General features: G+C 39.1%; 2 protein-coding genes and 1 pseudogene across 2 annotated transcripts; 1 reads left to right on the forward strand and 2 right to left on the reverse strand.

Moving 5' to 3' along the window:
• Positions 1 to 1,719: 1,719 nt before the first annotated feature.
• On the reverse strand, positions 1,720 to 8,485 carry LOC111565413 (leukocyte elastase inhibitor-like). Its single transcript, XM_055007299.1, has 8 exons — positions 8,438 to 8,485; positions 6,483 to 6,707; positions 5,892 to 6,009; positions 4,885 to 5,027; positions 2,468 to 2,545; positions 2,248 to 2,337; positions 1,985 to 2,165; positions 1,720 to 1,862 (listed from the first exon to the last, which is right to left on the reverse strand). The coding sequence occupies exons 1-8, from the start codon at positions 8,468 to 8,470 to the stop codon at positions 1,735 to 1,737; spliced, it is 996 nt and encodes a 331-aa protein (XP_054863274.1). The 5' UTR covers positions 8,471 to 8,485; the 3' UTR covers positions 1,720 to 1,734.
• A 1,093-nt stretch (positions 8,486 to 9,578) lies between these two features.
• On the forward strand, positions 9,579 to 15,430 carry LOC129348048 (leukocyte elastase inhibitor-like; annotated as a pseudogene).
• A 547-nt stretch (positions 15,431 to 15,977) lies between these two features.
• Positions 15,978 to 25,475, reverse strand: LOC111565353 (leukocyte elastase inhibitor-like). The gene is made up of 10 exons (XM_055007298.1): positions 25,327 to 25,475; positions 24,570 to 24,754; positions 21,980 to 22,135; positions 20,827 to 21,051; positions 20,236 to 20,353; positions 19,216 to 19,358; positions 17,186 to 17,263; positions 16,966 to 17,055; positions 16,703 to 16,883; positions 15,978 to 16,580 (listed from the first exon to the last, which is right to left on the reverse strand). Exons 2-10 carry the CDS (start codon positions 24,747 to 24,749, stop codon positions 16,360 to 16,362), a joined length of 1,392 nt encoding a protein of 463 aa, XP_054863273.1. The 5' UTR covers positions 24,750 to 24,754; positions 25,327 to 25,475; the 3' UTR covers positions 15,978 to 16,359.
• Positions 25,476 to 27,177: the final 1,702 nt, after the last annotated feature.

Raw genomic sequence — 27,177 nt, forward strand, 5'->3', positions numbered from 1 at the left:
TTAAGCGCAGTTTCCCTGTTGAATGATGCCCGAAAGCACAATAATATGTATAATATATGTGTACATATAAGGTAACCTAACAAATTTACCACAAATTTCACAAGCTTTAAATGTATCAACACAATTTTTTTTTTACCCTTTTCTGTGTTTGCCATCGACTCTCCCTAGAAAAAAATAATCATGTTTGTTGATGCTAAAGATGCTAAACCAGTTGTAATGGCACCTAAATCTTCCCATAGACCATGCCAAAATCGATGTACATTTAAAAAAAAATAAAAAGCTTAAATTCCAATACAACTGCTTTGAATCTCTCCTTGAAGCTAGAGTGAATGTAGCCACATGTTCGCAAACCAGTCTTAGAAAGATTTTTTGCAGGGCGGCTAGCTAACGAGATCTGCAAAGAGTAAATTCAGCAATTCATCACCAAAATTGTCACACAAATTTTTCTCAGGCCTCCTAAGGGAACTTGCTGATTGGTACAGTCTTATTTCTCCGACTAGACTCAGTCCCAAATGCTTGATGACAGTGATTATATGATAGTTACATGTGAACTATGTTTTCACGACAATGTCTCGTTTTGCCTCTTAGTATTTCACTCAACATTTACTGGACAGAAGATAGAAACATGTTTGGAAGATTAATTCCTGTATTCATTAATAAACAAATATGTGTTTTCCAAGGCATATCTATTTCATACTGTTAACTTTATAAAAATATTCACATTCATTCAGATGATCCAGAATGTTGTTGTCAGTCTTGTAACAAGAACCAGTAAAGCTCAGCATATACCTCTAGTTTGATAAAGGTTAAAACTGAACAGTTTAGGTCCAGTATGAACCTTGCAGTCCTCTCGAGTGAGTTGGTTCTGGGTTAATGTCCTGAGCCAAAACTAAATATGGTGAAGCTGCCTTTAGCTTTCATTTATACAAAACGTGGGAGAAAAAAGGTGAGAAACCTTTGAAACAATGCTGACAGTTTTTAAATCTAAGTAAAAGTCCTAGTTTTTTAACCATTGCTTTTAATTACTTGTCTCTTAAATTCCAATGTAATTTGTTAGTATGTTTGATTCTGTGTGCTTTTGCTTGTTTGAATTGTGTTAACTCTGGGTAGAGCCTTTAGGGGTATGAAATGTACTATATAAATACATTTGCCATGCATTGCCTCATTGACACAGCTCTTCAGACTTTTCACTACCTTTGCATGAGCACTGACAACGAAAAATGACTCATTTTTGTAACGATAAAACAAGACAGAGCGCTTTCAACCAACACTCCTTTATTGCATTTTTTATGGGACATAGCAATAGTCGCTGGATTCACTGGCTGACAAAATCTTCTTGAGATACTTCAATGCAGGTACGAAAGCAACAAAAGACAGGCACAAGGGCGTGACATGGAATTTTGACAACTGGTCAAAAACTGTAAAACAACCGTGTTTTTATAACACTGACTGTCATGAGCAAAAGACACAGGAGTTTTCACTAAATGCCATCCATCACTATAAAATACACCATGCACTGTAGTCAGTCCAAGAATTTGAGCTGATACAGACAGATGTACAATAATATATAAATTGAATATTATAAACTGGACACAGACACGTCTTTAAGGAAGCAGGAAGCCGCAAAATTTATGCTGCATGCTCACATAGGGGAGCAGAATTTACCGCAAAGAGAATAGTGCTGCTGGGGTTATGTCGGATGAAGAAGAGGAAGGGTGGTCTGCTGTGAACATTTCAGGAAGAGACAAGGTTGATAGCGACACCCCCAGTGGCAGCTGCAGCCTCAGTTCCTTCCTCGTTCACATCCACAAAGGCTTTGTGGACGACTTTAGACAGTACCAGGTCGTTTGCTGAAGACATTCCTGTCAAAAGAGGAGAAAGAGCCCAGGTTGTAGTTTCTGTGATGTTATTTCATTTGCCTGGTGTGATATGTGGTGCTCTTAGAATAATTATGCAGCTTTTACGTTTGTTTCAAATGTCTCACCAGAGAAGTCACTCTTTGCAGTGTCAAAGGCATCCACCATGCCCATGCTGACCAGGACATCCTTCATGTCGTACTTCTCCTCCAACTTGAATCGAGGCAGGCTCACCTGGACCTCAATTTCATTCTTCGTGACTGGACTAGTCCACTCCACAAACTTCTCATAGGTCAGCTTGCTCTCAAGCTAGTGTGGACACAATGTCACTCATCAGTTTGTTTAAATCAGTGTTGTCCAGTTGTTTACTGTGTGTGTGTATGTGTCCTACCTTCTCCAAACCTGTTGAATCATCCTCTATCTGATCAGGCAGGAAGATGAGCATGCTGAGGTCCTTTCCTTTGTAGGGCATCTCAAGCACCTGCCCAGAAACATTAGGTGTTTGATTTCATTTCAATTAAAGACAATTTGAATTCTTCATCCAGTAAAACAGGTTGATGTTTGTAAGAAGAAAACCCCTTGTATATTATATGTATTATATTGGACGTTACCCGACAGTTGAGCTCTGGAATGACAGCGACAGGAAATGTACTGGTCAGCCGCATCATCTTCACCTCCTTAGTATCATTCTAAAAAGAAAGAACAAATAGTTTCCTGGTTAAATCGGACACCCCTTCATACTCATGTATAATACATTCAAAGCGTTTTGTATTCTGTCTTCTGCCCACATCACTGCATGTGTCCTTGTTTCATAGTTAAATCCGATTTCTGACATAAAATTCACACTACAGCTCTCACCTACAGTGCCTTGCAAAAATATTCACCCCCTTTGACTTCTCACTTATTTTGTTACATTGCAACATCTAATTTTGAAGGAATTTTTATCTGAATTTTATTTGATGGATCTGTACAAACTAGTCTACGTTTTGAAGTGAAATGAGGAACATATTCGTGAAAAAAATTTTTTTTTAAATAAAAAACTGATAATTGGCATATGTATTCAGCTCCTTTGTTATGAAGCCCCTTAAAAGCTCTGGTGCAACCAGTTACTTCAGAAGTCACATAATTAGTGAAATGAAGTCCACCTGTGTGCAATCTAAGTGTCATATGATCTGTCAGCTTTTCTGAAAGGCCCCAGAGGCTGCAACACCTAAGCAAGAGGCACCTCTAACCAAACAATGAGGGCCAAGGAACTCTCTAAACAAGTCAGGGACAAAGTTTTTGAGAAGTACAGATCAGGGTTGGGTTATAAAAAAGAGCACCATTAAATCCATCATAATCAAATGGAAAGAACATGACACCCCATAAACCTGCCAAGAGAGGGCAGCCCAGCAAAATTCATGGACCAAGCAAGGACAGCATTAATCAGAGAGGCAGCACAGAGAGCAAAGGTAACCCTGGAGGAGCTGCAGAGTTCCACAGCAGAGACTGGAGTATCTGTCCGTAGGACCACAATAAGCCGTACACTCCGTAGAGCTGGACCTTATGGAAGAGTGATCAGAAGGAAGCCATTACTTTCAGCTACAAATAAGAAGCCATGTTTTGAGTTTGCAAAAAGGCATGTGGGAGACTCCCAAAATGTATGGAGGAAGGTGCTCTGGTCAGAAGAGACTAAAATTTAACTTTACATCTGGCGCACACCCAACACATCTCATCAACCCTAGAACATCTTCCCCACTGTGAAACATGGTGGTGGTAGCATCATGCTTTGGGGATGTTTTTCAACAGTAGGGACAGGGAAATTGGTCTAAGTTGAGGGAAAGATGGATGGTGCTGAATATAGGGATGTTCTTGAGCAAAACCTGCACCAGTCTGTAAGAGATCTGAAACTAGGATGGAGGTTCACCTTCCAGCAGGACAATGATCAATCCAATTGAGAATCTCTGTTCAGACTTAAAGATTGCTGTTCACAAGTGCAAACCATCAAACTCGAAGGAGCTGGAACAGTTTTCCCTTGTGGAATGGGCAAAAATTCCATTGGCAAGATGTGGCAAGCTCATAGAGACCTATCAAAAACGACTTGCAGCTGTGATTACCGCAAAAGATGGCTCTACAAAGTACTGACTTTAGGGGGGTGAATAGTTATGCACATTGATGTCTGTTATTTTGTCCTATTTTTTGTTTGCTTCACAGTAAAAAAAAAATCACATCTTCAAGGTTGTAGGCATGTTCTGTAAATTAAACAGTGCAAACCCTCAAACATCCATCCATCCATCCATCCATTATCTATACACCGCTTAATCCTCACTAGGGTCATGGGGGGGCTGGAGCCTATCCCAGCTGACTCGGGTGAAGGCAGGGGACACCCTAGACAGGTCACCAGTCTGTCGCAGGGCTACATACAGAGACAAACAATCACTCACACATTCACACCTACGGGCAATTTAGAGTAATCAATTAACCTCAGCATATTTTTGGACTGTGGGAGGAAGCCGGAGTACCCGGAGAAAACCCACGCATGCACAGGGAGAACATGCAAACTCCATGCAGAAAGATCCCGGGAAAGCCGGGACGCGAACCAGGGACCTTCTTGCTGTAAGGCGAAAGTGCTAACCACTACCCCACTGTGCAGCCCCAACCCTCAAACAATCCATTTTAATTCCAGGTTGTGAGGCAACAAAACACAAAAAATGTCAAGAGGTGTGAATACTTTTGCAAGTCACTGCACATTGATCCTTATATATTTATCTTTAGTGTTTTTTGATCCTAGTGAAACTTTCCATCTGAGGAAACAACTAAGACTAATGAATCACTTTCTGAGAAACAAAGAAAGGGCAGGTCCCAGGACTGCTATGCAATACTGGTGTGTGTTTGCACACTTTCTCACACATTACAGGTGTGGACAGGTGTGACCCTAATGAGGATTAAGTGGTGTATAGATAATGGATGGATAATCTGGTCAGAAACCCAGATAGCTGCTTTTGTTCATCAGTATTTTCCATCCAGTGCTGCCTGTGTGCAGTGTTACCTTGTTTATTTTAAAGGCTGCATCAGCAGTATCCTTCTCGTTGAACTTCTGGTTCCAGTTGCCTTTAAAGTAGATGGCATTGACCAGTACCAGCCTGGTCAGACCGTCCACCGCGTTCTTCCCCAGCAAGTCCTTGATTTTACCTGGTGAACAGAAATGCCCACAGACATCATCATCATTATCAACAGAGCTGCACTGAAACAAGTTGCAGTACAAGCCCCTCCAAAGTAAAACAAGAGGCGAATGACATTTGGGAGATGACGTAAAAAGTTTTAAAAGACATACTGGAAACCACTGTGGGGAATAAAACGGCCCTATATTACTCGGGGGTAAGTCCCTACATCCTATTATTTTTAATCTGAAATTATCTTACTCATACATACTATGCTGCACTGTGGCTCAGATGGGGATAGATGGTGAATATGTTAAGCAGCAAAACCTTACAGGCCTTAAAAGACATTTCAAAATCACTTCTGAACACATATGTAACCTGGAAATGCAGCACCATGAATTGTTGAACTCTCTTGATGGATCTTGTAGAGTTGGGCTGCTACTTTCTAAAGTAGTTAGACTGATTTAAATATATTCACCCAAACAAGGTACAACCCCAGGATTTTGTCACTTCATAGTGGATGTAAATTTACCTGAGAACTGGAAAAACTGTAAATAGAAAAAAATATTATTCCTGGACTGATCTCTCAGAATTCACTTTGAAGATGATTTTTGGTTAGATGTGTATGAAGAAAACTGGTTTGCAACAGAACACATAAATGCCAACCAAAGGTTTATGACCCAATTTTAGAGAAAGTAATTTCTTAAATAGGGCAAATCACTGAAATTACATTTCTATATTACTACACTGTTTTTCCAGCTACATTGTGGTGACAAACTTGATCTGATCATGTTCAGAGGCAACCTTTTCTGAGTGAATGAAGTGCTAACAGAGAGGTTTTGGAGTTGGTCTCAGATTTACACACTGTGGAGTGAATGCTAATTCTGATACCCACCTTGTGTCTGCTTCTCCACCCATTCACTGATGTTGACCCTGACCTCCTCTGCGCTGCTTTTGAAGTCCACTGACTCAAGCTCAGCTTTGTATTCCTTTTTGATGTCTGCTAAAAACTCCTGAAATCATAAAAAACACATTAAAATATTCACACCATGATTAAATACTGATTTTAACACATTCACAAGCAGAAGGGACTCCATCTTGATGCAGCTCAGTTGTATGTTGACATGTTTTCAGTTGTTTGATTATAGGATGGAATTAATGATCCTATAACAGCATAGTCCAAGAATGTTGGGTTTCTTTTTTTATCTAAAGCATCAGAAACTTCTCCTGAAGGCATCCTGGGTTTTTCCACCGTAGGTTTTGTTATACTCCTAGTTGCTGTATGTATTTCTGTCATTTACATCGATGGATCTCAATGCTTTTCCCTGTCTTCTATGCAAATGAATGGATGTGAAAACCTTGAGTGAGGAAGGATCCAGATAACTGTGAATAATGCCACACATTTACAGCTTTGAGATTAAGCAAAGGTTGCAGTGTATTTATCTACACACCAAAGCACAGAGCTGCAGTCCACTCACATACACACCTCAATAAACTGGTAAGACTTCTCCCCATACAGCCTGTTGGCAAGACTGAGGGCATACGGAGCATCGTTCTTGTTGAGTTCACTCAGCAGTTTGCTGAAGTCGGCGTGGACATCGACAGGCTTGTTGAGCTCACACTGGGGCTGGGAGTCATTGCTGCTGACATCATCAATCTTACTGGCATCATCATCAGTCTTATTGGCATCATCAGTCTTGTCTTTCAGGATCTGTGAACAGCCAGAGAAGACTTGTGTTATAAAGACACACTGAGCCAGAGACAAATGAAATATGACTTTATATAATAGTGATATGGATTATTTGAGTTGGGGGGGATTTAGCTGTTAAATGATCAGAACAGAAACCAAAATCATCAATAACCCTCTTACATTTTTCATGTTTATGTCATCGATTTTGTATGTTGAGTCATCGAACACTGCAGTATTAAGGTGGAAATGCTCAGCTGTGATGTTGACTGCTTATGTTTCTTATGATAAATCTTTTTGCATAATAAAATCACCATATGGACATGTTATGAGGTTAAAAAAAGATTTTCACAGATCTTCACTTTAAGTGAAAAATTTAAAATCTAGGCAGTTTTAATGCTGACATCAGTCAATTAATTTTTATATATATATATATATATATATTTTTTTTTTTAAATTACATTTTTGTTACAGGATCTTTATGTTATTTCTATATATATTACTGTGCTACTGTGTACGCACTTTCAATGTCGCACACTTTCCCACATGGTCCGAAATCAGATCTGCATTTCCAAAGGCCGATCTCTCTGATAAAAAGGGGAAATATGTCTCTGTGATCACATCTCTCATGACAGAATTTTCTTGGCGCTTCCAAGATTTTTCTGCCATTGACATTGAAATCAAGCTGTTTGTGACTCCCTTCATGAAAAATGCAGAAGAAGTGGAAGAGATTCTGCAATTTGAACTTATAGAAATGCAGTGTGAGGATTCTCTGAAGAATCAACATCAACTTCTTTCCTTACTTGACATCTACCTGAGCTTGGAAGAAGCCAAGTTTCCTCTGATGAGACGCTAAGCAAAAAGAATGATGAGTCTGCTTGGCTCAACATACGTATGTGAACAAATATTTTCTCTGTTGATGCTGAACAAAGGCAGATTGAGAACCAAAATGACAAACGACCATCTCTGTGACGTCCTTCGCATCTCAACCACCAAACTGACTCCTGACCTGCCAGCCATCCTGCAGGCCAAAGCCTAACTTCATTGTTCCCACTAAGCGCAACTGTCTTCCCATGAGTTCAAAATATATTACATTCCATGTGTTATTAAGCCCTATTACTTAATAAATGTAAGCATTTTATGTCGATAGCATTTTTAAAACAAATATTCGTTGATCTGTTAACAAGCCAAACTTATTTGCAAAACAACCTTGAAATAAATAATTTATTTTTATCCCCACCCTCCTCATACAGGTCTGTCAAGGAGGACCATCATCCAGAAGCAATCAGAGGCAGCTGTTTTGAGAATGAACTGCCAACCTTTTTTTGTTCTAAAAGTAATAGAAATCCCATTCATGAAGAGCAGTGTGTAGGCTGATTGATTTAGTTTACTTAAATAAACCAGGTGAGCGGCCCGGCTGCCCCGTCGGTCGAACTACACAAAAAAGTAGAACCGAACCACTACAAAAAAAAAAAAAAAAAAGACAGGACCTGGTCGGTCTGGTAGGAAGAAAGCCAGTTGTTCAGGAGCGGTCGGTTGGGCTGAACGAAAAGAATAAAAACATGACGTTGTCACGATTATTCAGTGTACTAATAACTTTAGTTAACATGTTAGGTCTTCCGATCTTATCTTTGTTAGCTCTTAAATTTGATTCACACATCCTATTTATCTAATTTTATGACTTGTTCAATCTTAAAATGCCACAACAAGATATGTAACAATATATAAATAGAATATCTAAACTCTACACAGACCCTTTTAAGGGAGCAGACTGTCTCAAAATCCATGCTGCAGTGCTTACACAGGGGAGCAGAATTTACCGGCAAAGAGAATAGTGCTGCTAGGGTTATGTCAGATGAAGAAGAGGAAGTGGTGGTCTGCTGAGAACATTTCAGGAACAGAGTTCGATATGACACCCCCAGTAGCAGCTGCAGCCTCAGTTCCTTCCTCATTCACATCCACAAAGGCTTTGTGGGTGACTTTAGACAATACCAGGTCGTTTGCTGAAGACATTCCTGTCAAAAGAGGAACAAGAGTTCAGGCTGTAGTCTCTGTGATGTTATTTTATTTTACCAAATTACGTGAACCAGGAAGCGGAGGAGGGAACACAACTAATGAAGCACTAGAAAAGGCTCTTAAGCAAATTATTACACTGCCTGTCCAAAAAATCCACCACCTGGATTTAACTAAATAAATAGGTAAGAGCCTTCAAATGGATAATTACTGCAGGGACGAATATGTTTCAGCAGCAATGACTTATTTAACTGTAGATGAAGCAGCGAGGAGCTTCTTTTGGACGAGCAGTGTATTAACCACCATTGAATAAATATTCTCTGTAATGAATACCAATAGAATAAACAATTTTATAATCTCTGTTCTATTAGGTGCAGAACCCACAGTGTAAATTTACTTAACAGCAAATCAATTTCAGATATGTGACCAATTTGTCATAGTGTTCAGATCGCTTACGAACATGACTAAATACAACATCTTAAGCAGAAAAATGTACAATTTATACTTCATCTACAAATCTGTCAGTTTGAGAGTGACAAGAAGCTCTATTTTTTTAATGCCAGACAAAACAATGTGTACATATGAATTGTGCCTTTGTGCCAATAAAAAGGAAAACTTATTTGAATATGTTTAAATGAACTTCACCTTGTTTATTACTTGTCAATTATCAGGTGAAAAATGATCATTTGATGAACCAGTTTCTTACTGCATGAACACTGTATTTGATGTTTTATTGAGTAACTACTGTGATCTGGATCTAAAAAAGTCCTTTTGATAAAAGTCTAAAAGTTACAGATGTTCACATGGTAATCAATTCAAGCGGAAATTACCAAAAAGAAAAAGACTAATCAGATAATGTTGCAATAAGTTTTTCATATTTAATACTCTGTTCTCTTTGTATCAGACACATTGGCCAACACCACCATCTCTCTGGCTCTCTTCAAAAAGCTGAGTGATGATAACCAGACCACAAACATCTTCTTCTCTACTTTTAGCATCTCTTCAGCCATGGCTATGGTGATGCTGGGAGCCAGAGGCAACACAGCCATTCAAATGTCAGAGGTATAGTTCACACACACACTGAAAATTATAGTTCAGAACAGAGTTCCTGCAGAGTACAGTCATGGGATAGCAGGGTGGGCTGGTTTTGATCTGAACGGCAGCTGCAAAGAACTGTGGATCTAGTTTAACCATAGAAAACTGAAACTTTACTGTATGTATCTGTTTCTGTGTTATCTATTGTGTTGGTATCACTTCAGCATTGAATGTAGTGACAAGTCAGTCTCACAGAAGTTAAACTTCCTGCATTCACTTTGAAAAATATAACAAAAACAGTATACAGGACATGTTGCAAATTTAAAAATTGTTTTCTTTGTGTGTCTTTCTGTAACACCATTCATCTCGGCATACAGACCTTGAAATTCCAGGATTGTCAGGATGATGTCCACACTAGCTTTGGCCAACTGCTGAGTCGTCTCAAGACACCAGGTGCTTCGATTGCTCTCAATGCTGCCAACAGAGTATGGAGAGAAGTCCTACACATTTAAAGAGGTGAGTTCTTTTCATCATGTATGTTGATGTGCGTCTTTATGAGTCTCTCTCTTTCTGTAGTACACCACCAGTCAAAAGTTTGGACACACCTTTCCATTTAATGGTTTTTATTTATTTTCATGACTATTTACATTGTAGATTCTCACTGAAGGCATCAAAACTATGAATGAACAGATATGAAATTATGTAGCAAACAAAAAAGATTGAAATAAATCAAAACATGTTTTATATTTTAGATTCTTCAAAACAGGGACTCTGCTTTGATTACTGCTTTGCACACTCTTGGCATTCTCTCCATGAGTTTCATGAGGTAGAACCTGAAATGGTTTTCACTTCACAGGCGTGTCTTGTCAAGGTTCATTTGTGGAATTTCTTGCCTTCTAAATGGGGTTGGGACAATCTGCTGTGTTGTACAGAAGTCAGGTTAGTAAACAGTTGACAGCCCTATATGACAACTGTCAGAGTACATATTATAGCAAGAACCAATCAGCTAAGTAAAGAGAAACGACAGTCCATCATTACTTTAGGAACTGAAGGTCAGTCAGGCTGGAAAATTGCAAAAACTTTGAATGTATCCCCAAGTGCAGTCGCAAAAACCATCAAGTGCTACAACAAAACTGGCTCACATGAGGACAGGAGGAAAGGAAGACCAAGAATCACCTCTGCTGCTGAGGATAAGTTCATCTGAGTCACCAGCCTCAGAAATGGCAAGTTAACAGCAGCTCAGATTAGAGCCCAGATAAATGCCACAGAGGTCTAGTAGCAGACACATCTCTACATCAGCTGTTCAGAGTAGACTGAATCAGGCCTTTATGGTCAAATAGCTGCTAAGAAACCACTACTCAGAAAAAGCAACCAGATTAAAAATTTGTTTGGGCCAAGAAACATGAAGAATGGACATTAGACCAGTGGAAATCTGTGCTTTGGTCTGATGAGTCCATATTTGAAATCTTTGGTTCCACCCGCTGTGTCTTTGTGCGACACAGAAAAGGTGAACAGATGATCTCTACATGCATGGTTCCCACCATGAAGCATGGAGGAGGAGGTGTGATGGTGTGGGGGTGCTTTGCTGGTGACACTGTTGAAGATTTATTCAAAACTGAAGCACACTGAACCAGCATGACTACCTCAGCATCCTGCAGCAACATGCCATCCCATCCGGTTTTCCTTTAGTTGGACCATCATTTATTTTTCAACAGGACAGTGATCCCAAACACATCTCCAGATGTGTAAGGGCTGTTTGACCAAGAAGGAGAGTGATGGAGTGCTGCTTAGGTCACATGACCTGGCCTCCACAGTCACCTGACCTAAACCCAATCCACATGGTTTGGGATGAGATGGACTGCAGAGTGAAGGCAAAAGGGCCAACAAGTGCTGTTGGAAAACCATTTCAGGTGACTACCTCATGAAGCTCATTGAGAGAATGCCAAGAGTGCAAAGCAGTAATCAACGCAAAGGGCGGCTGTTTTAAAGAATCTAAAATATAAAACATGTTTTGACTTATTTTCACACTTTTTTGTTTCCTACATAAATTCATTCATAGTTTTGATGTTTTCAGTGTAAATCTACAATGTAAATAGTCGTGAAGATAAAGAAAATCCATTCAATGAGAAGGTGTGTCCAAATTTTTCACTGGTAGTGTACATAAAGTGTGTGTCTTTAAGTTATGTGAGGTGGAGGTGCATGAGAGACTAGGAACACTAAAAAATCTATGAATGTGTGAGTGAACAAGCAGGGAAACAACTACGCTGTAATATGTCTAATTTCTATTGAATGAATAAATGAGTGATGATGGACGACTCCTTTAGGATGAATTCATAAATGTGTTGTTTGCGGTTTCAGGATTTCTTAAAACAATCAAGGATGCATTACAATGCAGAGCTGGAGTCAATGGACTTCAAAAACATGTGTGAGCAGTTCAGGGTCAAGATCAACAGCTGGGTGGAGAAGCAGACAAAAGGTGAACCGTACACACTGACACACACCAGTATCTTCAATAGTCTATGAACTTCAATCATTTTTTAATTTATTCTGATTTTTAATGTGAGATTAATCCCATAGTTTATTATAAAGTTTATTGTGGAGTGCAAAATTCTCAAGCTCTGACACTCATCGCGCTTAGTTTAAAGTCAACAAGGTGCAAGTGCACATGTCTGAGTTTCTGAAACTCACTACAGTATCTGATGACCTGTATGTGAAGGCCTCTGGTACAGTTGAGGATAAGTAGTGTATTACCCTGTTTGGAAGGACTGGATACCGAAAGTAATTTTTAACATGCTTTTGTCAAGCATTGTGAGACAAATGTCTAATAATAGATTCAAATAGATTTCTTGTGTTTATTTACTTTCTTGCAGCCACTCGATCATTTTTAACAATATTGGAATGCAAATATTGCTCAGCACAGGTAAAAAATATGCTTCACACCATTGTATTTCCTCACTATCAAAGAGTGCTTCTTTGGTTTGTCTTCAGACTGACACAAAGCCAGTGATGACGATGAAGAAGACAACTTACTTTCCTCTTGCCTTCATTCCTGAAGTCAACTGCAAGGTAATCAAGTACACAATCCGTCAGTTAATGCATAAATCAGTACATTGACTGAATGTTACTGAGAGACCAGCTGTGATTGTATCATAGACTGTATTTTTGCCAGTATACATATATGTATATATTTATTGTATTGGTTGAAACAGTTCCTAGAGATGCCTTACAAAGGGAAGAAGCTGAGCATGCTCATCTTTTTATCTGAGGTGATAGAGGATGATACAACAGGTCTGGAGAAGGTAGGATACACAAAAACAAATGTTTATTTTTCAATCTGTCTGTCTGGACCCTGAAGTCTTCACAGTCACAGGAGGCCTCCATGACTTAGTGTGTAGTAAGTCCCCACCTGGATTAAAAACAAAAGCATGCACACACACACACACACACCCACACAAATGCAAATATGAAAACTGACACATCTAACAATTGACATTGTATCCACCCCAGCTGGAGAAACAGCCGACCTATGAGACATTTGTGGAGTGGACTCATCCAGACAGGATGAAAAATATTGAGATTGATGTCAGTCTGCCTCGATTCACGATGGAGGAGACATATGACCTGGAGGAAATCCTGACCAGCATGGGCATGGTGGACGCTTTTGATGTCACAAAGAGCAACTTTTCTGGTGAGACGTATTGAAACCCCACATCAGAAATTTATAAATGACGTACACTCAAAAGAAAATGTGTCAGCAGTGTATGGTTGTTTCTCCTCCAGATCCTTTCAGGCCTTTCTTACCTATCAGTGGCCACTTCTTTGATATTACATAACAGTCTAAAACATGGTGTCAAGAGTAGGTTGACAGCTCTCACTGTAAGCATGCAGGAAATAAATTACTCACAACAGTGACTATTTCTAATAATAAAGAAAAATTCTCTGAAAACAAGAAAAAGACCTGCATTTCCCCTGATTGCTCCATAAGAAGTGGAAGGTTGTGTGACCAGTTTCCTCACAGACTGTTCTCCAGCATGCTTCTATTAGCTCCCCCTGGTCTTTGCTTCTGTGGAAAGGATTTCACAGTCTGTATTTGAAGCAGAGCCTGGCATCTACCTGGCTAATAAAAAGGAAGGGGGAAGTAAAATATGCCTCGTTTGGTTATAGATATGATTTTATAATGACAACAATGGTGCTCCTTGAAGGTTTTGATGCTCTGTGGGACGTCTGTTCATCAAAACTGGAAACTGATGCCAGTTTGAGGATTGTAAATGTCTTTAATTCCAGAGCTAGAGAAGGGAGATGAAAATTTGCTGGTTCACTGTTTCAAGTCAGTTGTGACTATTTGATCCTAAAGTGTTTTTTTTTGTCTGTGACAGGAATGTCTGAAACCAAAGAGTTGGTGCTGTCAAAAGTCACCCACAAGGCTTTTGTGGAGGTGAATGAGGAAGGAACCGAGGCAGCTGCTGGTTCAGGCAGTTATATGCTAGCTATGTGTGCACGTCTTTATCCACGTTTCACTGCAGATCACCCCTTCCTGTTCTTCATCCGACATAACAGCTCTATGAGCATCCTCTTTGCTGACCGGTTCTGCTCCCCCTGAGTGGGCACTGTCTCTGGTCAAGGATTTTATTTGATGTCAAAGTGCAAATATAAATGGGCAAGTTTTTCTGTGTGTAATGTTTTCTTTTATTTGATAATTTCTTGTTTCACAGTAAAGTTTGCTCCAAGTTTTTTCTCTCACAGCTGTCCAACATTTCCAAAAGTGGAACCATTAAAGCCCAGAGACCAGTAGAGGGAGCTGCTGCCCTAATGAAGTGTTGATATTAAATATTGTGGGGAGAAAAGCTTCTGCTCTGCATGTTGCTGCAAGCTGAAAGTGAAGATCAAACACGTGTTTTATTGGGAACACCTCAGCTCCAAATGTTGAATGCTTATTGGCTTGCATTTTTACTTCATAGCTTTAAACATTTTCTGACACTGTAACAAATCCAAAGCTTTAAGCGCAGTTTCCCTGTTGAATGATGCCCGAAAGCACAATAATATGTATAATATATGTGTACATATAAGGTAACCTAACAAATTTACCACAAATTTCACAAGCTTTAAATGTATCAACACAATTTTTTTTTTACCCTTTTCTGTGTTTGCCATCGACTCTCCCTAGAAAAAAATAATCATGTTTGTTGATGCTAAAGATGCTAAACCAGTTGTAATGGCACCTAAATCTTCCCATAGACCATGCCAAAATCGATGTACATTTAAAAAAAAATAAAAAGCTTAAATTCCAATACAACTGCTTTGAATCTCTCCTTGAAGCTAGAGTGAATGTAGCCACATGTTCGCAAACCAGTCTTAGAAAGATTTTTTGCAGGGCGGCTAGCTAACGAGATCTGCAAAGAGTAAATTCAGCAATTCATCACCAAAATTGTCACACAAATTTTTCTCAGGCCTCCTAAGGGAACTTAGCTGATTGGTACAGTCTTATTTCTCCGACTAGACTCAGTCCCAAATGCTTGATGACAGTGATTATAAATGATAGTTACATGTGAACTATGTTTTCACGACAATGTCTCGTTTTGCCTCTTAGTATTTCACTCAACATTTACTGGACAGAAGATAGAAACATGTTTGGAAGATTAATTCCTGTATTCATTAATAAACAAATATGTGTTTTCCAAGGCATATCTATTTCATACTGTTAACTTTATAAAAATATTCACATTCATTCAGATGATCCAGAATGTTGTTGTCAGTCTTGTAACAAGAACCAGTAAAGCTCAGCATATACCTCTAGTTTGATAAAGGTTAAAACTGAACAGTTTAGGTCCAGTATGAACCTTGCAGTCCTCTCAAGTGAGTTGGTTCTGGGTTAATGTCCTGAGCCAAAACTAAATATGGTGAAGCTGCCTTTAGCTTTCATTTATACAAAACGTGGGAGAAAAAAGGTGAGAAACCTTTGAAACAATGCTGACAGTTTTTAAATCTAAGTAAAGTCCTAGTTTTTAACCATTGCTTTTAATTACTTGTCTCTTAAATCCAATGTATTTGTTAGTATGTTTGATTCTGTGTGCTTTTGCTTGTTTGAATTGTGTTAATTCTGGGTAGCCTTTGGGTATGAAATGTATTATATAAATACATTTGCCATGCATTGCCTCATTGACACAGCTCTTCAGACTTTTCACTACCTTTGCATGAGCACTGACAACGAAAAATGACTCATTTTTGTAACGATAAAACAAGACAGAGCGCTTTCAACCAACACTCCTTTATTGCATTTTTATGGACATAGCAATAGTCTGGATTCACTGGCTGACAAAATCTTCTTGAGATACTTCAATGCAGGTACGAAAGCAACAAAAGACAGGCACAAGGGCGTGACATGGAATTTTGACAACTGGTCAAAAACTGTAAAACAACCGTGTTTTTATAACACTGACTGCCATGAGCAAAAGGGACAGGAGTTTTCACTAAATGCCATCCATCACTATAAAATACACCTGCACTGTAGTCAGTCCACAGAATTTGAGCTGATACAGACAGATATACAATAATATATAAATTGAATATATAAACTGGACACAGACACGTTTTAAGGGAGCAGGAAGCCGCAAAATTTATGCTGCAGTGCTCACATAGGGGAGCAGAATTTACCGGCAAAGAGAATAGTGCTGCTGGGGTTATGTCGGATGAAGAAGAGGAAGGGGTGGTCTGCTGTGAACATTTCAGGAAGAGACAAGGTTGATACGACACCCCCAGTGGCAGCTGCAGCCTCAGTTCCTTCCTCGTTCACATCCACAAAGGCTTTGTGGACGACTTTAGACAGTACCAGGTCGTTTGCTGAAGACATTCCTGTCAAAAGAGGAGAAAGAGCCCAGGTTGTAGTTTCTGTGATGTTATTTCATTTGCCTGGTGTGATATGTGGTGCTCTTAGAATAATTATGCAGCTTTTACGTTTGTTTCAAATGTCTCACCAGAGAAGTCACTCTTTGCAGTGTCAAAGGCATCCACCATGCCCATGCTGACCAGGACATCCTTCATGTCGTACTTCTCCTCCAACTTGAATCGAGGCAGGCTCACCTGGACCTCAATTTCATTCTTCGTGACTGGACTAGTCCACTCCACAAACTTCTCATAGGTCAGCTTGCTCTCAAGCTAGTGTGGACACAATGTCACTCATCAGTTTGTTTAAATCAGTGTTGTCCAGTTGTTTACTGTGTGTGTGTATGTGTCCTACCTTCTCCAAACCTGTTGAATCATCCTCTATCTGATCAGGCAGTAAGATGAGCATGCTGAGGTCCTTTCCTTTGTAGGGCATCTCAAGCACCTGCCCAGAAACATTAGGTGTTTGATTTCATTTCAATTAAAGACAATTTGAATTCTTCATCCAGTAAAACAGGTTGATGTTTGTAAGAAGAAAACCCCTTGTATATTATATGTATTATATTGGACGTTACCCGACAGTTGAGCTCTGGAATGACAGCGACAGGAAATGTACTGGTCAGCCGCATCATCTTCACCTCCTTAGTATCATTCTAAAAAGAAAGAACAAATAGTTTCCTGGTTAAATCGGACACCCCTTCATACTCATGTATAATACATTCAAAGCGTTTTGTATTCTGTCTTCTGCCCACATCACTGCATGTGTCCTTGTTTCATAGTTAAATCCGATTTCTGACATAAAATTCACACTACAGCTCTCACCTACAGTGCCTTGCAAAAATATTCACCCCCTTTGACTTCTCACTTATTTTGTTACATTGCAACATCTAATTTGAAGGAATTATTATCTGAATTTTATTTGATGGATCTGTACAAACTAGTTTACGTTTTGAAGTGAAATGAGGAACATATTCATGAAAATTTTTTTTTTTTAAATAAAAAACTGATAATTGGCATATGTATTCAGCTCCTTTGTTATGAAGCCCCTTAAAAGCTCTGGTGCAACCAGTTACTTCAGAAGTCACATAATTAGTGAAATGAAGTCCACCTGTGTGCAATCTAAGTGTCATATGATCTGTCAGCTTTTGTGAAAGGCCCCAGAGGCTGCAACACCGAAGCAAGAGGCACCTCTAACCAAACAATGAGGGCCAAGGAACTCTCTAAACAAGTCAGGGACAAAGTTTTTGAGAAGTACAGATCAGGGTTGGGTTATAAAAAAGAGCACCATTAAATCCATCATAATCAAATGGAAAGAACATGACACCCCATAAACCTGCCAAGAGAGGGCAGCCCAGCAAAATTCATGGACCAAGCAAGGACAGCATTAATCAGAGAGGCAGCACAGAGAGCAAAGGTAACCCTGGAGGAGCTGCAGAGTTCCACAGCAGAGACTGGAGTATCTGTCCGTAGGACCACAATAGGCCGTACACTCCGTAGAGCTGGACCTTATGGAAGAGTGATCAGAAGGAAGCCATTACTTTCAGCTACAAATAAGAAGCCATGTTTTGAGTTTGCAAAAAGGCATGTGGGAGACTCCCAAAATGTATGGAGGAAGGTGCTCTGGTCAGAAGAGACTAAAATTTAACTTTACATCTGGCGCACACCCAACACATCTCATCAACCCTAGAACATCTTCCCCACTGTGAAACATGGTGGTGGTAGCATCATGCTTTGGGGATGTTTTTCAACAGTAGGGACAGGGAAATTGGTCTAAGTTGAGGGAAAGATGGATGGTGCTGAATATAGGGATGTTCTTGAGCAAAACCTGCACCAGTCTGTAAGAGATCTGAAACTAGGATGGAGGTTCACCTTCCAGCAGGACAATGATCAATCCAATTGAGAATCTCTGTTCAGACTTAAAGATTGCTGTTCACAAGTGCAAACCATCAAACTCGAAGGAGCTGGAACAGTTTTCCCTTGTGGAATGGGCAAAAATTCCATTGGCAAGATGTGGCAAGCTCATAGAGACCTATCAAAAACGACTTGCAGCTGTGATTACCGCAAAAGATGGCTCTACAAAGTACTGACTTTAGGGGGGTGAATAGTTATGCACATTGATGTCTGTTATTTTGTCCTATTTTTTGTTTGCTTCACAGTAAAAAAAAAATCACATCTTCAAGGTTGTAGGCATGTTCTGTAAATTAAACAGTGCAAACCCTCAAACAATCCATTTTAATTCCAGGTTGTGAGGCAACAAAACACAAAAAATGTCAAGAGGTGTGAATACTTTTGCAAGTCACTGCACATTGATCCTTATATATTTATCTTTAGTGTTTTTTGATCCTAGTGAAACTTTCCGTCTGAGGAAACAACTAAGACTAATGAATCACTTTCTGAGAAACAAAGAAAGGGCAGGTCCCAGGACTGCTACGCAATACTGGTGTGTGTTTGCACACTTTCTCACACATTACAGGTGTGGACAGGTGTGACCCTAATGAGGATTAAGTGGTGTATAGATAATGGATGGATAATCTGGTCAGAAACCCAGATAGCTGCTTTTGTTCATCAGTATTTGACATCCAGTGCTGCCTGTGTGCAGTGTTACCTTGTTTATTTTAAAGGCTGCATCAGCAGTATCCTTCTCGTTGAACTTCTGGTTCCAGTTGCCTTTAAAGTAGATGGCATTGACCAGTACCAGCCTGGTCAGACCATCCACCGCGTTCTTCCCCAGCAAGTCCTTGATTTTACCTGGTGAACAGAAATGCCCACAGACGTCATCATCATTATCAACAGAGCTGCACTGAAACAAGTTGCAGTACAAGCCCCTCCAAAGTAAAACAAGAGGCAAATGACATTTGGGAGATGACGTAAAAAGTTTTAAAAGACATACTGGAAACCACTGTGGGGAATAAAACGGCCCTATATTACTCGTGGTAAGTCCCTACATCCTATTATTTTTAATCTGAAATTATCTTACTCATACATACTATGCTGCACTGTGGCTCATATGGGGATAGATGGTGAATATGTTAAGCAGCAAAACCTTACAGGCCTTAAAAGACATTTCAAAATCACTTCTTAACACGTATGTAACCTGGAAATGCAGCACCATGAATTGTTGAACTCTCTTGATGGATCTTGTAGAGAGTTGGGCTGCTACTTTCTAAAGTAGTTAGACTGATTTAAATATATTCACCTAAACAAGGCACAACCCCAGGATTTTGTCACTTCATAGTGGATGTAAATTTACCTGAGAACTGGAAAAACTGGAAATAGAAAGAAATATTATTCCTGGACTGATCTCTCAGAATTCACTTTGAAGATGATTTTTGGTTAGATGTGTATGAAGAAAACTGGTTTGCAACAGAACACATAAATGCCAACCAAAGGTTTATGACCCAATTTTAGAGAAAGTAATATCTTAAATAGGGCAAACGCTGTTAAGCACCACTGAAATTACATTCCTATATTACTACTTTGTTTTTCCAGCTACATTGTGGTGACAAACTTGATCTGATCATGTTCAGAGGCAACCTTTTCTGAGTGAATGAAGTGCTAACAGAGAGGTTTTGGAGTTGGTCTCAGATTTACACACTGTGGAGTGAATGCTAATTCTGATACCCACCTTGTGTCTGCTTCTCCACCCATTCATTGATGTTGACCCTGACCTCCTCTGCGCTGCTTTTGAAGTCCACTGACTCAAGCTCAGCTTTGTATTCCTTTTTGATGTCTGCTAAAAACTCCTGAAATCATAAAAAACACATTAAAATATTCACACCATGATTAAATACTGATTTTAACACATTCACAAGCAGAAGGGACTCCATCTTGATGCAGCTCAGTTGTATGTTGACATGTTTTCAGTTGTTTGATTATAGGATGGAATTAATGATCCTATAACAGCATAGTCCAAGAATGTTGGGTTTCTTTTTTTATCTAAAGCATCAGAAACTTCTCCTGAAGGCATCCTGGGTTTTTCCACCGTAGGTTTTGTTATACTCCTAGTTGCTGTATGTATTTCTGTCATTTACACCAATGGATCTCAATGCTTTTCCCTGTCTTCTATGCAAATGAATGGATGTGAAAACCTTGAGTGAGGAAGGATCCAGATAACTGTGAATAATGCCACACATTTACAGCTTTGAGATTAAGCAAAGGTTGCAGTGTATTTATCTACACACCAAAGCACAGAGCTGCAGTCCACTCACATACACACCTCAATAAACTGGTAAGACTTCTCCCCATACAGCCTGTTGGCAAGACTGAGGGCATACGGAGCATCGTTCTTGTTGAGTTCACTCAGCAGTTTGCCGAAGTCGGCGTGGACATCGACAGGCTTGTTGAGCTCACACTGGGGCTGGGAGTCATTGCTGCTGACATCATCAATCTTACTGGCATCATCATCAGTCTTATTGGCATCATCAGTCTTGTCTTTCAGGATCTGTGAACAGCCAGAGAAGACTTGTGTTATAAAGACACACTGAGCCAGAGACAAATGAAATATGACTTTATATAATAGTGATATGGATTATTTGAGTTGGGGGGGATTTAGCTGTTAAATGATCAGAACAGAAACCAAAATCATCAATAACCCTCTTACATTTTTCATGTTTATGTCATCGATTTTGTATGTTGAGTCATCGAACACTGCAGTATTAAGGTGGAAATGCTCAGCTGTGATGTTGACTGCTTATGTTTCTTATGATAAATCTTTTTGCATAATAAAATCACCATATGGACATGTTATGAGGTTAAAAAAAGATTTTCACAGATCTTCACTTTAAGTGAAAAATTTAAAATCTAGGCAGTTTTAATGCTGACATCAGTCAATTAATTTTTATATATATATATATATATATATATATATATATATATATATATATATATATATATATATATATATATATATATATGTTTTTTTTTTTTAAATTACATTTTTGTTACAGGATCTTTATGTTATTTCTATATATATTACTGTGGTTGTCTTTTATTAATGTATTGTTACTCAGTTTGTCTCAGCTCTCAGGTTAACAGGTAAGGCTGTCCAGTGATACAGTAAAATGGATGATTTTAGTACAATGCTGTCATCATTTACATCGAATACAGTGATCATTTAGGACATTTAGATTGGTGTGTTTTTGTAGGTGACATGCAAAGTTTTCCATCTGCTATATAAATTTACTTGCTTTGTTGTTTAAAGATTCACATTAAACATTATCACATGAAAAAAGTATCTCAAAAACTGCTTTTAAATATGCAGCAAGCAAAGCTGTGAAAAATTAAGGGTTTTCACTGGAACTTAAATCTAAGATGTCCTCATCAGATGCCATAATCACAAACCAACCATGTATCATTTGTGTTGTTATCACCTTGAGCAGATACGGTGGCAGTCTGCTGCTTTGCTGTGTCTGCACCTGTGGCTGCATCTGCATCCTCTCCTGCCTCTCTTCATGCAACTGCTGCATCGGCGACAATTGCGTCTGTTGTCCTCCAGCCTGATCTGATTGCTCAGTAAAGCAGAGGACCTGGAGGGAGAAATTGGTCATTTTGAACATCATGAAGAACACTATTAACACTGACTAACACAGACAAATAACATAACATCATTAAATGTGTGTGCGTATGTGTGTGCATGTGCGTGTGGGTGTGTGTGTGTGTGTGTGTGTGTGTGTGTGTGTGTGTGTGTGTGTGTGTGTGTGTGTGTGTGTGTGTGTGTGTGTGTGTGTGTGTGTGTTAGATGAACACCTCTGTGCAGTCTTGTGCTGGAAGTGAACCAATGACTCAGACAGGAGTACACTCTCACCCTTACAAGTAAAATTCCACAGCAGGTAAATCTGCTTTATTCTTTGTTAAAACCTTAATTACCACTCCTATTAACTGAGTTCCCTTTGCTCTAGGTCTGTACAGCTCAGTTGCCGTCATGAAGTGCACACCTTGCTGAAAGGCAGTTGTTGCCCCACTGACATGGCATGTTCTGGCAGGAACAAAATCTGCCTTCATACGCCTTTACATACTAGGTTCCCAGATTTGCAGTGGATCTAGTTGCACAATATGATATATGATGAATGAAAACTTATCTTCCTATATGCAGTTCTGTGATGAAACATCGCTCTAACCATGTACTAATATTTAGAGTCCAAGCGATGCTACATTCAAAAGTTTGGGGTCACCAAGACAATTTAATGTTTTCCATGAAAACTCACACATTTATTCATGTGCTAACATAACTGCACAACGGATTTGTAATCATCAATGAGCCTTTCAACACCATTAGCTAACACAATGTAGCATTAGAACACAGGAGTGATGGTTGCTGGAAATGTTCCTCTGTACCTCTATGGAGATATTCCATTAAAAATCAGCCATTTCCAGCTAGAACAGTCATTTACCACATTAACAATGTCTAGACTGTATTTCTGATTGATTTAATGTTATCTTCATTGAAAAATGCTTTTCTTTCAAAAATAAGGACAATTCTAAGTGACCTGAAACTTTCGAACAGTAGTGTATATGAGCATTAAAATCAGTGTAAATTTAAAGTGTCAACAGTAAAAAATACTCTGCCAGTATACTATTTGACATCAATGATGCTTAAATGTCACTAAGTAAGTATAAGTAGCTGACTAAGGTGGGACGAATACTGTTAAATTTAATAATCAGTATATGTACATATTTTATCACCTTATTATATATTTTGCATGTTTGATCTAACTCCGACACATAAGGCGAAACCATAGCTAGTACTAAATGCAGTAAAAACTACAGTATTGGTCTCTATCATGGAATGAAGCAGAGTGAAAAGACGGGAGGAAATGGAATTTTACTTTCCACCACTAAACTTCACTGAACATTATACACAACTTAGAGAGAAGTTTAGCCGGTTCAACAGAACAGATCTCTGCCAGTTTTGCCAACACTGGAACACTACATGACTAATGAATGTCTGCCTGCCTGTGCAGACACCTACTTCTGCCACACCCTACTCTGCCAGGTAGGTACAAGTTTTCCAGTGGAAATTCACACCAAAACCGTCCTGTCAGTTCTAATCCCATTCTGTGTCTGGCAGCGAACTGTTCACTCATAGTTCTTGTATTTTCAGTTCAAACTACGTCTATACTTTTACACTACAGTTATTCTGCACCACACACGTACCTGTCTCCTATATTTTTAAGTACAGATTACTCAGCTTTTACTATTCCATTAACCCTTAGACACACGAGTGATTGGACCCTACATTCTTCCATGAGTGGCTCAGAAATGACCCCTTTAAGAATCAATGTGTTTTTATGCCAGTTTTGTCATTTTGGCAAAGAATAATAATTTGTATTAATATTTGTGTTATATTTTTGTCCACAGTAGAATGATTTCATGTTTGAAATCTGTTTATTTTTCACTTTAGAGCAGATTTTGAACATTTTGATCATTGAAAAAGAAGAATATTACACAGAACAGCAATAGAAGAATGTCAACATCCATTTCGTAGACAAATTAGACTCTTTAACTCCAGCTGTTGCTGCTCTCCGTCCCTCCAAGTTTGTGAATCACCTCTTATATGATATTATCAGTGATAAAGAGCTTGTGGTAGTAATGAAGATATTACAGTTTCTTTAAAAGTATAAAGGCAACTTCAAATTTGAAATGGAATAATATAAAAAACATGTTTTTTGAGGAATAGCTGGAATAGGAAATGAAAGACAGTGCAAGAGAATGACCTCACTGGGTCATTTTTGACCCACCTATGCATCTAAAGGTTAAATTTCAGTGCACCCAGAAAACTGCACACAGGACAGGGCTTGAAAACTGAATCCACACCTAAAGTAAATGGCTAAATTCCAACACAGTGATGAAGTAGATCCACTGGAATGGAATTTGAACGTGTGCCTGTATAAACACCCAAATAGGTGGGTTCACCATGACAGCTGTAATTTTTATAACGTTAGTTCTTTGCTTGTACTGTACCTTTGACATCTGTGTGGCTGTTTCGCCTGCCGTCCCCAGCATGACCATAGCCAGGGCTGTGGAGATGCTGAAAGGAGAGAGGAAGAGATTTGCAGAGCTGTCGTCCTCGCTCAGCTTTTGAAGCAAAGACAGACAGAATTTGGTGATGGCCTCGGGTACTGGGTTGCCTTCAGATGCCATTGTGTCTGGTACAAAGAGTGGAAAGCAGATCAACAATCACTGACTTAGAAACTGTAACACAGTAAATCCCTTTCCTGAAATCTGAAGCACACTCTTGTTTGGACATGATATGTTTCCCTAAATATGTGATAAGTAGCTCTACAACGTTAAAATAACAAAGTACAAAGATTCAAATTCTTGCCAGATTTACAGATTCATTTTCATATTATGCTTTTCCTGGTAGTAGTACAATCTTCAGACTCTTGAACATTGTTGACACCCGTTAATATAGTTTACATGCTTTAAATTTTACACACTCATGTAAAATTCAAGCAGACTGTGCTAGACTCTTCTTCATTACTTTTTTACAGCTTGAGTGTTCACCGACAAATCTTGCCTACAAGACATCTGTAGACAAACAGCCATTTCTCTCTCACCACAGCTGTTTAACTCACTTTTCAATCTTTGTTGAACCTGACAAACCAGGTAAAAGTCATTAAACAAGAACTGTTAGTTGCAGAAAGCCTGACTGTTTCTTTGCTCATCGTTCTCATTGTTAAAATCAAGCAACAGCAACAATAAAGCATCTTATACTTACTGATAGACTCTCTTCTTCAAGTCAAAAAGTCTTCCAGCTCGTATCAGTTTAATGAAGCTCTGTTGGAGTCATTTTATCCTTCTTGTACACTCTGACACACCCAGGTTCAAATGGGTGGCTGCCAGTGTCAAAGGGTGTGTTTCAGGTGAGTTTCCAAACCATCCCATGTGACTATGAGCAGAATGAACTGATGACGACAATGTGCAGATGACACAGCATGATGTGCAGAAACATCAGTGGCAAAGCTGTGTAGGTCAGTCTATTCATTTTAGGTGACTAACCATGCAAGAAAAAGGATTTTCAGCTACTGTTTAAAAACTTTTTTTTGTCTGCTCACACTGAAAATATTTGGTTGTGGTTTTAGCATTTTACCAACATATAAAGATGTATCATTATTGGCAAAGACATGAAAGGTACTTCTTTTGTTTGTTTTTTCAGTTCATCCTCTGGGGTTAAATATGAGCAAATTAGTCAGATTATACTGGACATTTGTTCACAGTGGTCTGTGCAGTGTGATCTGTAGTGGTGCATGCTTTTAGTTTTGCGAAACAAAAATAACCTCAGCATTGATTTCAGATTTGTTGAGTAATAGATCACACTGGACTTTTGAAAGTCAGGAGCATTCTCTGATGTTTGTGTCAAATATCTGGGCAAGTGTGACATTCAGTAAGGCCAAACCACTGGCATCTATTACTAGGTGTGTGGTTTCATTCATTCATTCAGCTGCAGGATTCCTCCTCTCAAGAGTTACACAGGCCTGTAGATGGGTCAATATATCATTGCAGGACTTTTTGTATCATAGTTGACATTTTTGCTGTTTTCAGGCCTAAAAATCAACATGGTCACCTATAACCAAATACCACATGGCATTTTTACAGAAAGATTTGTCTAAATATTATATACACAGTTGAGTAAAATTGAAAGTTATTTCTAAAGATATTGTAGTAAACCTGTTGACATGCCATAAATCCACACTAGACTCACACACTACTTTATATTAAATCACTCAGAAAGCCTTGGAGTCTTTTCTTCAGGAGGAAATGACATCATGTGGAGCAGGTCGTGTGATCTGGAATTAACACACTTCCATGAGGTGTTTTTGTAATGGGGAACTTAGTTGAAAGTGATTTCTAGGACACAGATACAATTTGTTATTTTTCCATATAAAATTTGATATATTGCCAAAAAAGAAATATCTTGTTAGGGGAAGGGGTCACAGAACCCAAGTGCAGGCACACAGAAACTGGCAAACAGGTGAATAAAGGCAAGAGATTTATTTAACCCAAAAACTAAACCAATACATAAATGGAGAACTGAACTGAGAGAACAGGGGTCCGTTTCACGAAGCAGCTTCAACAAACTCTGAGTTTAACCCTGAACTCTGAGTTGATCTACTCTGAGATAGAAAACTCTGAGTTTTCGGTTTCACAACGGCTGATTTGAGTTGGTTTAATCAACTCGGAGTAGTTTCACCCGGAGTTAAGCGCGTGCACCACAACTATAGAAAGACAGCATCAATGGAACTCCGAGTCGACGAGTCACCATGGCAACGGGGAAGCGGAGAGCTACGTTTTTTTACACCACTTGAACTGGACATCTTAATTCGTTCATATGGCGACTTCGAACACGTTTTTAGAAAGCAGTGCAACACCTGCAGCTGCAAAAGAGAGGGAGACGGTGTGGGAGAACGTTGCTGCCCGGGTCAATGCGTAAGTTTAAATCACAATAATATTACAGGAGAAAACTGAATAGTAGACTATTAGGTCATTTCATTTAGGTGCAATCCTGCGGGGGAGAAGCGCACGTGGCAGCAGCTGAAGATGAAATATAAAAACATTGTTCAAACAGGTA

Source organism: Amphiprion ocellaris, chromosome 22, assembly GCF_022539595.1.
Source record: "Amphiprion ocellaris isolate individual 3 ecotype Okinawa chromosome 22, ASM2253959v1, whole genome shotgun sequence".
Lineage (NCBI taxonomy): Eukaryota > Metazoa > Chordata > Actinopteri > Pomacentridae > Amphiprion > Amphiprion ocellaris.